This window comes from Psammomys obesus, unplaced genomic scaffold (assembly GCF_907164565.1).
Source record: "Psammomys obesus unplaced genomic scaffold, mPsaObe1.curated_primary_1811, whole genome shotgun sequence".
Lineage (NCBI taxonomy): Eukaryota > Metazoa > Chordata > Mammalia > Rodentia > Muridae > Psammomys > Psammomys obesus.
In genome coordinates, this window is record NW_026596109.1 from 149,227 (window position 1) to 163,379 (window position 14,153).

At 41.1% G+C, this 14,153-nt stretch overlaps 1 protein-coding gene across 2 annotated transcripts in view; it reads right to left on the reverse strand.

Annotated features, from left to right (window-relative positions):
- Nucleotides 1-7,693, reverse strand: part of LOC129692548 (cytochrome P450 2J6) — a 31,959-nt gene extending 24,266 nt beyond the window's left edge. For both annotated transcript variants that reach the window (XM_055629028.1, XM_055629029.1), the window contains exon 1: nt 7,302-7,693. In XM_055629028.1, the coding sequence (XP_055485003.1) occupies nt 7,302-7,511 (210 nt within the window). In that variant the 5' untranslated portion in view covers nt 7,512-7,693. The remainder of the gene's footprint in view (nt 1-7,301) is intronic.
- Between the last annotated feature and the right edge of the window lie 6,460 nt (nt 7,694-14,153).

The window sequence follows — 14,153 nt, forward strand, 5'->3', positions numbered from 1 at the left end:
TATGACTAAGAGGACTAACACTAAGGGAAATCTGTGTATTTGTGTATGGAAGAGGTACCTTGGTTCAAGGTCTCCAGTGGGCCCAGGTATGACAAATATTACAAACAGGTTTTGTCCTTGGACCCAATTTCCTCCCCTTGCTAAAAGCGTTTGTAAAGCTAGCCCCCCAAGATCTACTCTTTGCTTGGCCACTGACACATTTTTGAGACAAAACACCAATGTCCAGCAATCAAAATTCATTATTTGGATAACATGTCCAATCAGGATATGACAATTCACTCTAGCTTAGACACCCCCTTTTCCCCTTAAAAATCCACTCCTGTAGAAACACCTGTTCTTTCTTACTGCTTGCCTGATTGCTGCTGCTGCTCCTGCTGCCTTTGTGACACACCCCTCCTCCCTGCCACACTTACCCCTCTAGGGTAATAAATCTCCTTTGTGCTGAGCATTTGGTGTCTGGGCATGTTGTGTACCAAATCCGAGAGTAGTGTCCTCTTGTACACTGGTATGATGAAAATGTTTTCGTAATTTTTTTTCCATCTCCACCAAACATAACTTGAGGATTAGAAATTTCCTTATAAATATTTTGTTCATATGGGTAGCCATCATGAACCAAATGAGCATCAATGTGTCCGTAGACTAACACGTGGGTTTATAAGTGTAAGACATCAAGTGCTCTAACCTGAAATATCCTGTCATCCAGGGAGGCAGAGAATAAAGGAAATCCTTCCAGAGAAACATTGAGGTATATGAATACAAGTGTTCTAGAGCAACTATGGATTCCTTATCCATTATCCAGTATTGGTTTAGGTAGATGTGCTATCTCCAAACCTTGCTGGATATTAACAGTACAATATAGGACAGAAGCTGGAAGAAGAGATATCTCTGAAGCTCTAGAGTGAGATAAGCACGTAGGCTCTGTGGTTCTCTAACTGGACTCTTGGGGTATATTCTCTATTCCAAGTCTCAGACTCCCATTATGGAAGAGTGAAAAGTCATTCCCTCCCTCAAAGCCTTCTGGGGGAAGAAGGAGAGCGACACTGTGAGAAGCAGTGTTTAGTTACAGGAACCCAACCACCCACTGCATCTCTGAGAAATGAATGAGCTCTGTGTCCAGAAGCTTGGGGACACAAATGCAAGGTGAGAGCCAGGACAAGAACCTGCTAGTCCCAGACAGCCATACTCACTGAGTGGACGCTCAATATGCTTTGTGTTTTATTTCCTCTTTTATAGCTGTTCTATCATAGCTAGCATTTTCTTCATCTTTCTAAAAAGAAATATTAGCTGCAAGTAAGTAATGCAGCCAAGAAAAAGGCTCTTGCCTGGTAGAGGAACTCTGCCAAGTGTTACATAACATGTGTGAGAAAATTAAAAAAATTACCTTAGGTGTTTAGTGGCAGTTAGAGAGTGGAGCGCAGGCATGAGGGTGTGGGTTAGTGAGTTTGAGGAAAGGAGCAGAGGGTGCTGGAGAGACTGAAAGCATCCACAAAGGTGCAGAACACACAACTTTGTACAAAGGTGGATGAGAGTGTACAATTATTTTTAAAGATTCTTCCACCTGTGTATTTACAAATCAGACTTGTATCAACCCACTTTTGCTTTTTTGTCATCCTGGGTGTTGTCAACAGTACCAAAGAGAAGTCAGTTCTTCCAGGTATCTGTGCTCCTCTGCCCTACTCTTATCTTCATTTGCTTACACCTTATCACATCAATCACAGAGACTTCGAATTTTGTAAACCCTGTCAGAGAAAACATAACGATTTGGTCTTGCTCCGGGACCTTACACCATATTATAGATAGAGTCTTAGACTCAGAACTTCCCTTGTTCTTTATCCAGAGTCCTCGCTAATTTCATTAAGTTATAGCACAATCTGTCTTGTCTTGTTCCTAAGGCAGAGACAAGTGTGTGTCTTTCCTTTTAAAAGATCAGACATAGGTGTGTTCAAACAAGAAAATAAATTAACTTTGTCAGGATCAGTGTGTAGATGAGTGTAATTCTTATACAGATATGCTGTATAAGAATTTATTGAGTAACTTTCAATATTAACAAAGAAATTACCTGGCTTAGTGCCTCCTAACCAGCAATGTGCACCACACAGATTCTGTATGTGTGCCAGTGGAATCCATCACCTGAGACTAGACACTGAGTTGAATGCCTCCTTTCCATTTTTATCAGCTCTCTGTCCATGTATGTGTCTAGTGCAACAGAAGTGGATCAGTAAGTTATATCTTAGACTAAACTAAATGGAGATGGACAAGCCCTGACCCTTATGATTCTCAAATGGCCATCTCTGTCTGCCAGTTGCTTGATGTGTATTCAATGACCCAGTGGACATTTGGGTGTATGTCCTAAGGCAGGCAGAACACAGGTTCACTGCATGCTTAGTAAGTCATTTGAAAAATTAAAGCAAAGCTGTTCTTTTTTAAGTGGCTCAGAAGGGCAAAACAGAGTTAAAATTGAAAATAACAATAGGAAAACAAACAGCACTGAATTGAAATAAGAGATGTAAAATTTAAGAAAAGAAATGAGACAGCAAATTTAATAATAGAAGCAAATCTACAAGTGGATTATTGAGGAACAAAGTGAGGCAGAATGCATTGTCTCAAATAAAGAGAAAGTAGAAGCTAAGGATTACTGAGACAAATGAGCCATGAAGACAAATGAGGCAGCTCTATTGAAGTCATTAAGAAGGAATAGCAAAGGGATAGCTGGGGGGAGGGAAACAGTCTCAGTTCCCACTCCTATTAGCAGTAAATGAAAAGGTCTGTTAGTCTGAATCCTTACAGCTCTGCATAGTAAGCTGTGTGTGTGTGTGTATGTGTGTGTGTGTGTCAGGGGTCAAGCTCAGGTTTCATTTTCAGGAGCTGCTGGCCTTGTTATTTTGAGTCAGTGTATTTCATGAGCACTGAGCAGGCTTGTGGTGGTTAGCTGGTGAACTTCAGGGGTTTGGCTGTCTTCTCCTTCCTATCACTGAGTTTATAAAAACAGGCTACCATACCACATGCTGTAGATTCTAGGGACTGAACTCATATTCCCAGTGCTGCATGGTGAGCACTTTGCCAACTGAACTCCTGCCCTTTCTTCTGATCTTTGTGGTTATTGCATTTTTAAAAGTCACTTGTTTGAACCTTTTAAACATTTTTGTATGTGATATTAATTTTTTTCCTTTGAAACATGGAATATCTCTACTAATACAAAGAACTTAAATAAACTATAGCTTTATTTTATTACGATCAAATCTGAAACCACAGATGAACAAGTTATATGAAATTATTTCTGAGTGGATAACTGAAAGTAGTTGATGGTGCGTAAGTATGGGTGCTGGTGGCCTGGTGTGCAAATATATATATTTCTTTTGCTTTAAATATTTCCAGTTGGAGGAAAATACTGGAAAATCTTAATAGGTAGTTGAAAGATACAGAGAGGAATCTTCCAAGTCAGAAGTCATCAAAGCTACTTGTTGAATACTTCCTCTTCTCCTCTCCCATATGCCAGAAATATATAAATGGTGTCAGTAGAGAGAGACGAGCAACAACACAGAAGGAGTTGGATACTTTGAACCAGCTTGTATCACAAAGCAGTCTCCACAACTCTGACCTCCGGCCTAAAAATCTTAATCCCACTATAAGAGGAAAACTATTCTATCTTATTTACACCATTCTGGGTGCCTTATTATAATCAACATGTAGTGCGTGCTTGTATCTAAATCATGTACTACACTTCCACTTTAGTCTGATAAGACTTTTATTTAAAGAATGTTCCTAATGATTCATTGAGACATAGGAGAGAGAACAGATGGTAAGAAGGATGTACCCTTCCCACATGCAGAATCAGGAGGCCAGCGTTCTCTTCTTTCTCATCCTGTTAAAACTCATGCTATCTTCCTCCATTTAAAATGTCTTATCCTGCTTACTCTACTAGACACTTGTTAAAATTCTCTTTAAGTACAGCCTAATTTATCTACCAAAGGTCATCCCTGGAGATACCTATGTGACTTCACTTGATATCACATTGGGTTACATCAGCTGAACCAATATGATCATGGACTGTACTGTAATGTGTCTGTTGTAATAAGCACTCAATAAGAACATAAATATGCTCTTATATGTCACAAAATATCAACTCTCTTCTACTTACATATGAAGAGCAAAGCAGCAAATAAGGAGAATAAAGGTTTGGTTAAATCATGTTGGGTTCATACACTTATTTGTAGTTATTCATTGGTTATTTGTCCTAGCCAGTTTGCTCAATGAAAAATGATGTTCATAACTGATGGCTAACCTGTGTACTTATCATAGGACCCAAATGAAGAAGAATATACAAACCCAGAAGAAAGACCCACCAGATTGTGGGGATTATTTCCCAATGGCAAGAATCAAAACTTTATTGTAATTGAATTATACCACTTAACCTCATTTGTTTGTGGCCAGAAATATAAAAGCACATACCAATATAACATATAAAACCAATGGATGAAAAGTGACTGGACCGGGAAGACTTTCTCAAACTTATTTCATCACAAGTCACTGTTGTGATCAGACATATCATCTCAGTTCTGTAGTAACATTTCATGCTGTAGCAAACCAAACATTTAAACAGGCAAGACAAAATAAAAGCATGCTATTTGTACTCTTGCAAATCATGACAGTATCTGACAGAGATGGAACTCCAATCAATGTTTCTTTCACCAAAAGTCAAAAAAAGCACAGCCCCATAAGACATGTATATACGCCTGCAACACTGGAGCATCTATATATTAGTATATATATAGATGCTCAAGTTACCCCCAGTGTTGCAGACAGTCTCTCACTGCTGACTGTGGATCAAGATATAGAACTCTTGGCTCCTCCAGCACCATGTCTGCCTGTACACTGCCATGCTTCCCACCATGATGACAATGCATTAAACCTCTGAAACTGTATGTCAGTGCCAAATTAAACAACATTTTTCTTTATAAGAAATGTCATGGTCATGTTGTCTCTTCACAGTAATGAAACCCTAAGACAGACTATCATACAAATAGTCCAAATAGTGGGAAATCTTAACAAAGAAATGAAAGATATAGGGAGGAATCAACCAAGGAAGGCGCATATTAACTCACAGATACTGAAGCAGCAAGCACGGGGCCTATATGGGTCTGCATCAGGTCCTCTGCACATATATTATCCCTTTTAGGTTAGCATTTTTAGGGGACTCCTGAGTGTGAGAACAAGTGGGCCTGACTCTTGTGCCTGTTCTTGGGAATCTTTTCCTCCTGTTAGTTTGCCAAATCCAACTTTAATATGATAGATTTTTAAATTTATCTTACTATTTGTTTTTTTGTAATTTTGGATTGTTATCTCTGAGAAGCATGCTTTTTTTTTTCTAATGAGGGATAGAAAAAGAGTGGATCTGGAGGGGAAGGGAAGCGAAGATGCTGGAAAATAGTGGAAGGAAGGAAAACTATGATCAGGATATATGGTATGAGAAAAGAAGGCATTGTCAGTAAAATAATAAAAAAAAAAAAAAACAACTTTTTTTTCCCAAAGATACAGAGAGGAAGCAAAGGGAAAAGCGAGGGCAGAAAGCTGCAGTGGTGTGGGGGCAAGTCTGCACAGAAGAGCTCGGCAGAGAAGTGATGTGAGAACACCCACAGGCTCTGCAGGGCTGAGAAGCAGCCACCCTGCACAGTGCAGCGAAAGCAGATGGTGAAGAGCAAGGCCCAGAACCAGAGATGCACAGCTCTGCCTCAGTGTCCACCAAACACAGGAAAGGGAAAGTGTCTGTGAGAAAATTCTTGATGAGTGGTGGAAACTTCCTAGTCTGGCAAAATACAGACTTACCACGAAGTAGCCAACAGCATGAAGCCACAAGTGAAGGAAACCACCAATATCAGCATGAAAACTAGAAACCCAGATAAACGCTTGAAAGCAGAAAATAGTTTAGAAATTATGGTGAAACGACAAGCACCAGAATGAAGCGGGGGAGGGGGGAAATCTAAAAACTTTAAGTATAGCAGATTGTCAACCTTGTGTCCTAAAATCAAGGGAATGGAGGGGACAGGCAGTTTGAAGTGGGGCAAAGCTAAGAAGTTTCCTTCTGCTGAATCGTCTTCAGAAGGAATGGGGAAAGAATGTACTTGAGGTACAAGAGGAAACTGTGAACTTGAAGAGTCAGAAGAAAGAGAGCTATGGGAGGAGGAGTAAGGAGCAAAGGCCTCAGACTCTTCTTCCTTTGAGTTCCAGCTGGACAGAAGAGCAGGTTAGTTGTGGTTCTCAGTGTGAGTGAGGACAACACCCGAGACAGCTGTGTCATAGAAAGGAGACAGGGCTCCTCCGTGTTTGTAGTTGCTTTGCTTCACTTGGAAAATGGTGTTAGCAAAGTCTCACAAGCTGCACCTGCTTATTGAGTAACACAGAACAGCGGCAGGGAGGATGATAAAAATAGATGTAACAAAGAAATAAAGATGAATGAAAAGGCAATTGCTTGGGAGTGTCCAAGAAATGTGAAGGGGAAAATGGAAGAAAAAATAGGTGGGAAAAAAGAAGCAAACAGCATGAGCTTATACCCTTAAATAGTAGTAAATAATCAGAGTCAGTCTTCACACGTAATGGGAAGTGGTAGCGCTTATCAAACGTGTCTGGAATATTCACTATTTCAGCAGTGAAAATTAGTTGATAAAGAGGATCATTACCTGGAAGATAGTCATTCACCAAAACGACCTGCCAGTCTTACATGTGTGCTAAATATACAGAAAAGTCATTCCAAAACAAGGCGGAGAGCTTCTAGAACTAAGTGGTAAAACAGACTCTTGGCGCATCTTTCTCTGACACTGATAAAGTGAGTAGGTGAGCAGGCAGCAAGGGTGTAAAAGGACCAAACAAAAAAACGTAAGACACAAGTAATATTTGTAGAAAACTACAATCAAAGGAGGTTTTCTCCCCTCCTCCCTTCGCTTCAACCAACTAAGTTGAGGTACCACCTTCCACCGATTTCTGAAATTTGCAGAGCTTATTTATCTAGCTAGATTATCATGCCTTTAATAGACTTTGACTTAAAGAATTAAAATTACATGCAATGTATTCTCTGACCATGAGAGAATTACAATGAAAGCCCTTCATTCAAGCGTAAGAAAAATCTCCAACTATCTGAAAATCATACAAGGTATTTCTTAAAGGAGGACACAGGTTTTGGGTTCGGGATAGCAGGTGGCCATGACCAGGCTTTGAACCTTGCTTTCAGTCCTGTTCCTGGGAAGTCCCCTGTTCCCGTAGCTCAGGATTACGGAAGGACACAGCCAGACACCCCTGTTCCTTCCTACCGGCTGAATTGAGAGGTGGGGCTGCCGGAAGTCCAACTGGAATATGTTGCCGACGAAGGGCAGACTCCATGGCCCGGGAGGGAAGTTCCTGGGGCGCCGATTTTTAAAGAAGTCAGCCAGGAGCAGGAAGGTGACCGCAGCCAGCAGAAGAGCCCTGGGATGGAGTGCCGTCCAGACTGTGGCCACCAGGGAGCCCGCGGCAGCGAGCATGGCCAGTAGTGGCGCTGGCTCTACCGAGGACCGAGAGTCGGAGCTGGGCAAAGTTTCTGGTGCTAACAAGGGCTTCCTTCATAACCGGTCCCTTAGTTAGTCCCTTAGTCCCTCCCTATTCCTTCCTGGTTCACTCCCCTGTGCTCCTCCCATCCCCTCCCAGCAGTTGGACTCTCCCAGGGTTTTCGTTGCTATCCCAACGCTTCTATCCACTAGAACCAACCAGCAGGAGCCCCTCTGATCCAACTCGCAGGGAGAGCTCTTCGCTCCGCCCCTCAGAGCTTTCACTCATTCCTTCCCTCCTGGGTCCTGCCTGCCTCGCTGTGCTCTGCCCAGCAGGTGCCCCTGGAATGCTTTCTGTAGTGGCTGTGCTGTACCCAGCTGGCTCCCAGGCACTGTGTTCCCAGGAGAATATACAGGAAGCCTGGTTTTAAAAGGCAATAGTAGATCTGCTAACGTGGAACTAGGAAATCTGAAGGGGCCTCACCCTTAGAAAAATAATTACAGGCAACTAAGGGCTTTTGAGAAAGACCTAGTCTTCTCCAGAGAGACGCGCTCTAACTGGTTTTCAATACTAAGTGGCCAGCCTTGAAATCACGTACATACAAGCAACAAAACGGACTCAGCAGGTTGTATTTATATATCTATGTGTTTAATATATATATATATATATATATTTAGATATATAGAACTATAATAATTTAAAAGAGGCCATCAGTTTGGGAGGGGTTAAGTGGGGAGACATGAGCAGAACTGGAGGGAGGAAAAGGAAGGGTGAGTAATTGAAGTAATTATATTTTAGTTAAAAATTTAAAAGGTAACTAGGCAGGAGCAGTGGTGCACACCTTTTAGTCTCGGCACTTAGGAGGCAGAGGCAGGCAGATCTTTGTTTGTTCGGGGGAAGGCTGGTCTACATAATGAGTTCCAGGGAAGCCAGAACTACAGAGTGAGACCCTGACTCGATCATCATCATCATCATCATCATCATCATCATCATCATCATCATCATCAGTCTAAGATAGATTTTCATTTGGAAAGTCTTTTCCTCTAGAGACACAATTGTGGCTTTAGGGTTTGTGATTTGTGTGAACTCCAGAGAGCATCAAGGGCATCTGAGAGCCTGTTCTGTAGGCAAACTTTCCTACAGTGACCATACCCTTCCTGGGAAACATAACTAATCACAAAGGCACCTAACACATTCTTTGAGGGCACTGCATGTCGGAATAATGAGGGAGAGAAGCTGACAAACTCAATCTCAACAGGCTGAGAGTGCTTTGTTGGAATAGCAAGGGGTCCCAACCTTTCTGTGTTGGGTGTGTGTGTGTGTGTGTGTGTGTGTGTGTGTGTGACAGAGAGAGAGAGAGAGAGAGAGAGAGAGACAGAGACAGAGACAGAGACAGAGAGTGAGCTGCCACTAGGAAACCCACTTGATTTTCTAAAGACATGCTTTGTTGTACCAAGGTCAGGTCTTTCTTGCTCTGATTGGTCAGTTTGCTGTGTTGTACCTGTTGGCTGTTGTGTTGGTGGCTGTAGCAGGGTGATACCCATTACAGAGGCTTACATGGAGCTTTTGTTTGGATATTGTTTGAAGTTCAGATGGTAAAAGACAAGGTAAAAGGTATGTTGATAAGGAGGGAAGGAGCGATCAAGAACATGAGGGAGAACATGAAGAGTCAGAACATGAGGGAACTAAATGTCCATCGATTCAGAAAGATGTAGAGCTGAATTTTTGTCCGGTTTCTATGTCTTTGGGCACCATCTCAAGCCAGTTATGATTTGTTGGTGTGGAAGCAGCATTGTTCTAGGAGGAGAGCACAATCCCCATCCCTGGCAGTAGGAAGATCTAGTTGTAGAGTACTTAGTCAGCTGGAAGAATCGAGCTGGTCCTGAAAGATGTTAAACTGACATGAAATTTCTCTAAACTTTTTTTGAAAGCTGGTAAGATAGAAAGGTTAATTGATGTTGAAAAGGCTTCAGTCCAGTTGTTTTACTTCCGAGTCCTGAAAATAATGTCCATAGTGACAAAAAGAAACAGATAGGCTAGAGCTGGATCCCTTTTCAGAGGTCACACAAACTGTTTTTAGGTGTTCAGGGTGCAGAATTTTCTTGCAGCTGGAAAGAGAGAATGTAGAAAAGGCAGCAGTTAGAGTGGCTCAGAGGAGAGGTCCCTCCAAGGAGACAATAAAACTGAAAGAGGCTAAACATCTGGAACAACAGCCAGGAGGTAGTAACTGTACAACCTTGTCAGAAACATTAAGAGAAATTGTTTACATAAGGTTTGTGTAGTAAGGTTAAATACAGTTGTACAACTGGCTTGACCGTGTACCAGAGTTTTGAGGAAGGATTACAGTAGCTGCAATTAGCAGTTTGTTGCATCATACACCAGCATAAGGAACAAGTGCCTGGAAACTTTGTAAAAGAAGTCAGCAAAAAGAAGTCAACATCTAGCTGGCAATTTAAAAGAGAAATATAATCTTATTGAGTCATTTATATAGAATTATTTAGCAAACTTTTAAAAGAAACCATATGAGCAATCTGAATAAATATGCAAAACTATGAATTTGGTGACACAGTGTCTGGAAATAATCCTTTAATTATGGAACATGGGTGGTTAGGGTATGGGCCATGGAATTAACTTTTGTTAAGAGGATGAACTGAAGCCACAGTAAAGACTATGGCCAAACGAAGTAAACTTGAGTCCCATATTGGTTAGGTGGTAGGCTTAGGTACAAGTAATCCCCCATCCCCCATTCACATTATCCTCATTTTGTCTGAGGGCAGAGTGATTACTATTTGCCTCTCTGTTGTTTGAGACACTTAGGATGTGGATGTAGACACTAAGGTAAGGAAAAGAGAATCCATGCTCTAACCACGTGAGACACAAGGAGTAATTCATCTTTACTATAAATACAGAGAAGGGTTCCCCCCACCCCTCTGTTTGTCCTATACAGCCAGAGTTGAGCAAACCTATATGGCCAGAGATAGGAGCAGCAGACTTCAGGGTATGTGGGTGGGGTCTAATTCCCCCCAAGTATCCTTGTTGGGTAAGGAAGCTAGCATCCAACTTACTCTGGCAGGATTGGGGAGTGGGGAGGGGAGTCTTGCCATGCAAGTGTATTGTAAATTTAGCCCATTTTACTCATTTAATATTTTATAGCCAGTTCTTTTGCAATTGTTGATTTTGAATATTATTTTCTATTAAACAAACCTTAAGTTTACTTTAAATTTATTTTGAGTTACTTGCTTCAGGCTTAACTTTAACATCATATAAAGAAGACACTATATAATGGGAGATATAAATTAGCCTCTCTCTCTGAGCTTGTCCCTTTGTACAAATAATTACCTTTGTACTTAGCATGACTAAAAACACAATTCTGAGCACACTAAAAACTCTGATCATAGACAATGTGACTGACCATTAATTTGCATGTCTTGATTATCATTAACAGTTCACAATAAGTAACTTTTATAACATTAGGGTTTTGTAATTTTATCTCTGTAATATTGACTCTTAAAATTTCAGGTTTTTAATTGAAGGGTTTTTTTTGTTTTGTTGTTTTGTTTTGTTTTAGCATCAAAATAAACTTTAAGAATAGATATAGTCCATGGAGAGATTAGGAATCTCAGTTCAAAATTATTTTATAATATGATTTTACAAACTACCACAGTTTTGTTATATGACTCACTTTCTCCAAATAGTTAAATCTTAACAAAGTTAACAAAGACATATGTGATAAGACATGCATCTTTAAGTCAGATTTTGTCAGCATGAATAAATGATTATAACCTTAGGAATTTATACATGGCACTCTGCAGCAAATTAAGATTACCTGTATACAGATGTTTTTTTTTTAAACAATTGCTATTTTTTGTTGTGGTATTAAGTTACTAGGAACCAAGAAGATAACAAAAGTTTTCAGAGAGCTAGACACCCATAATTACATTTAAGGGTCATTTAAACTCTTATACACACATTTCTCTTTATTAAAAAAAAAATACCATGAAGTATAAGAGAAACAAATAAACCCATTTGTTGTAAGAAAGTTTTCTAAAGGGGGTGTTACACAATATTTAGGGCCTCTACTCAGTATTTATAGCAATTATCTTTATTGCTGCATAGGGGAACCATCTCCCCATTTTCAGATTTTAGCCCATACAACCAGAAAGCCTTGAGGTCTCATATAACTGAGACCTCACCACAACCAGCTGGGAGGAGAGAAGGGGTGCTCTAGTGCAGGTGCAATGATGACCTTGTCTATTTCCTCCTTATTTGAACTTATTTAACTTATTGAACTTATTTAACACTGAACAAGTGTTAGCTATATTTATTTTAAGCAGACAAAGTGGGAGTTCTGAAGATGGCCATAGTTCAACTTAAAAAAAAAATATCATGCAATATCATTCTAATAAGTGGAGGTTGGCTCCAAATGACTAGGGTAACAGGTGAGCTAAGTGCAGTTCCAGTCTCCCTTGGCTCCCCCAAATCCAGTCTAATCCTCAGCTGTGGCCACCTTTCCCCTGCACTCACCTCCATCAGCTCACACAGATCCTCCACCCCTCCCCCACTTTCCTCCCATTACTCATTGCTTTATCCCAGAATCTCTCCAAGGCCAGCAGGCATTCCAGGAGAAGCCACAGGCCACTCCAGCCAGGGAAGCAAAACACTTGCAAGTCTTCATGTATCCCACTGCTCCTTCAAATCCAATCTCATCTCCAGGTCCTCAGCAGACCTTCTGCTCTGGCTTCTCTTCTTTCTCTGCCCCCTGTTCCCTGGAGACTAAGCAGAACATGGTAGAGCACCCCTCTTTCTTCCCTTAGGTGGATCTTCCCAGCCCTTCCCCAGCCCCTCCCCATTCCTTAGAGTCAGTTCCCAGTACCCAAAACCAAATTTTACCTGGAACTCCCCAAAAGGCATATGCAGTGTCATTGTTTACTACTTAACCTAACCGTGGCTGGTAAGGGAATGGATGTTAGAAGAAAACTTACTGTTCCATCTTTCCTAAACCAATAATATATTTTCAAACTACACTGTAAAAATTTTCTTTCTTTTTGTAATGTGTTCATTTCATATCCCTATTGTAGCCCTTCCATCATCTACTCCTATTACCCCTCCTCCTATCACCCCTCTCCTACTCCTCAGAACCCACCACCAACAACAACAACCCATCCTGGCACATCAAGCCACATCAGGACTGAACATATCCTCTTCTCCAGGGGCCTGGGAAGGTAACCCCGCCAGTAGGAAGTGATCAAAAAGCAGACAACAGAGTCCATGTTGTCTGAGACACCCCTGTTCACCTTACTAGGGTGCTCACATGAGGACTAAGCAGCCCATTGGGTAGATCTGTTTAGAGGACCAAGTTCCAGTGAATGCATGGTCCTTGGTTGGGACTCCAGTGTCCACAAGCTTCTCTGGGCCCTGGTTAGTTGGCTCTGTTGGTCTTCTTGTAGAGCTCTTGTCCCATCCAAGTTCTTCTGTCCTTCCCACCCCCCGTGCCCACTTTTCCACAAGACTCTCTATGCTTCGCCCAGTGTTTAGCTGTGGCTCTCAGAATGTTTCCATCCCCTGCTGGTTGGAGACTTTCAGAGAACAGCTATGCTAGGCTCTCATCTGAGTACATTGTAAATATTTATCCTTAGGCCCACAGATAAGTGAAGCTCCCACCCCTCATCAAATAAACTTCTTTCAGCAGCACGCAGAGATCATTACAAAAACTTACAGCTAGTCAGAATGCAGAAAACTGACTGTATGTGCTCATGCTCAGAAAGTACATGTATAACACAACCCTTCAACTAGGTGCCCTCATTTCTTCTCACATGGCTTGTATACTAGTGTCAGGCAGAAATGAAGATGGGAGTGTATGCAGCTTCCAAAACGAAAGAGGAATAGTTATTGAGGATTTCATTCGTCATTTATTTCATATAATTCTTGGATGGGAAGAAGACTCATACTTTACATGATTTTCAGTGAAGTGAGAACAAAAAAAGAGAGAAGGTTCATAGGTGGAAATTTCCACTAAGAGTCACGGTGAATTATTTTCCAAATCTTCTGCTTCCCTGTAGTTACATGATACTTGTTACTGGAACCCACTTCATCCATGGGGATAGGCTGAGGCTCGAGTGTTTTTGCCTTTATTATATTTATTGTGTCAAGATCAGGCTGTAAATGTAAATCTATAAATCTGGCCATTGCTGTAAATTACATAGTAGTAAAACCACTATGTAAACAGTTGTTTACCATGCTGTGCCTTGCTTTGAGACATGCTGGGGACCTGCTCCAGCAGAGGTCAGAGCTTGAGAAGGACTTAGCAGGCAATGTAAGGAAGTTGCATCTGGCAGCAGCTTGAATCTTTTTCCGAGCATCTAGGAAGGTGTCATCTGTTGCTGCACTCAGGAGGTAGTTTACAGGAGAGACTTATTTCTAAGGGCCACAGAGTTTATTTTTATTTCTCACAGCAATGATTACATCAATCTATATTTGCATTTTAGAGATATCTAATACATGGCTATTTGCCCAACATTGAAAAATCATAATCATAAAATTTAATGATCGGAAATGCTGGAGCAAGTAGACAAAACTAAGTAGGGGAGGGGGCTTTTGATTTTTCCTTGTTTGCCATTGTCAATCAATTCAAAATCTAA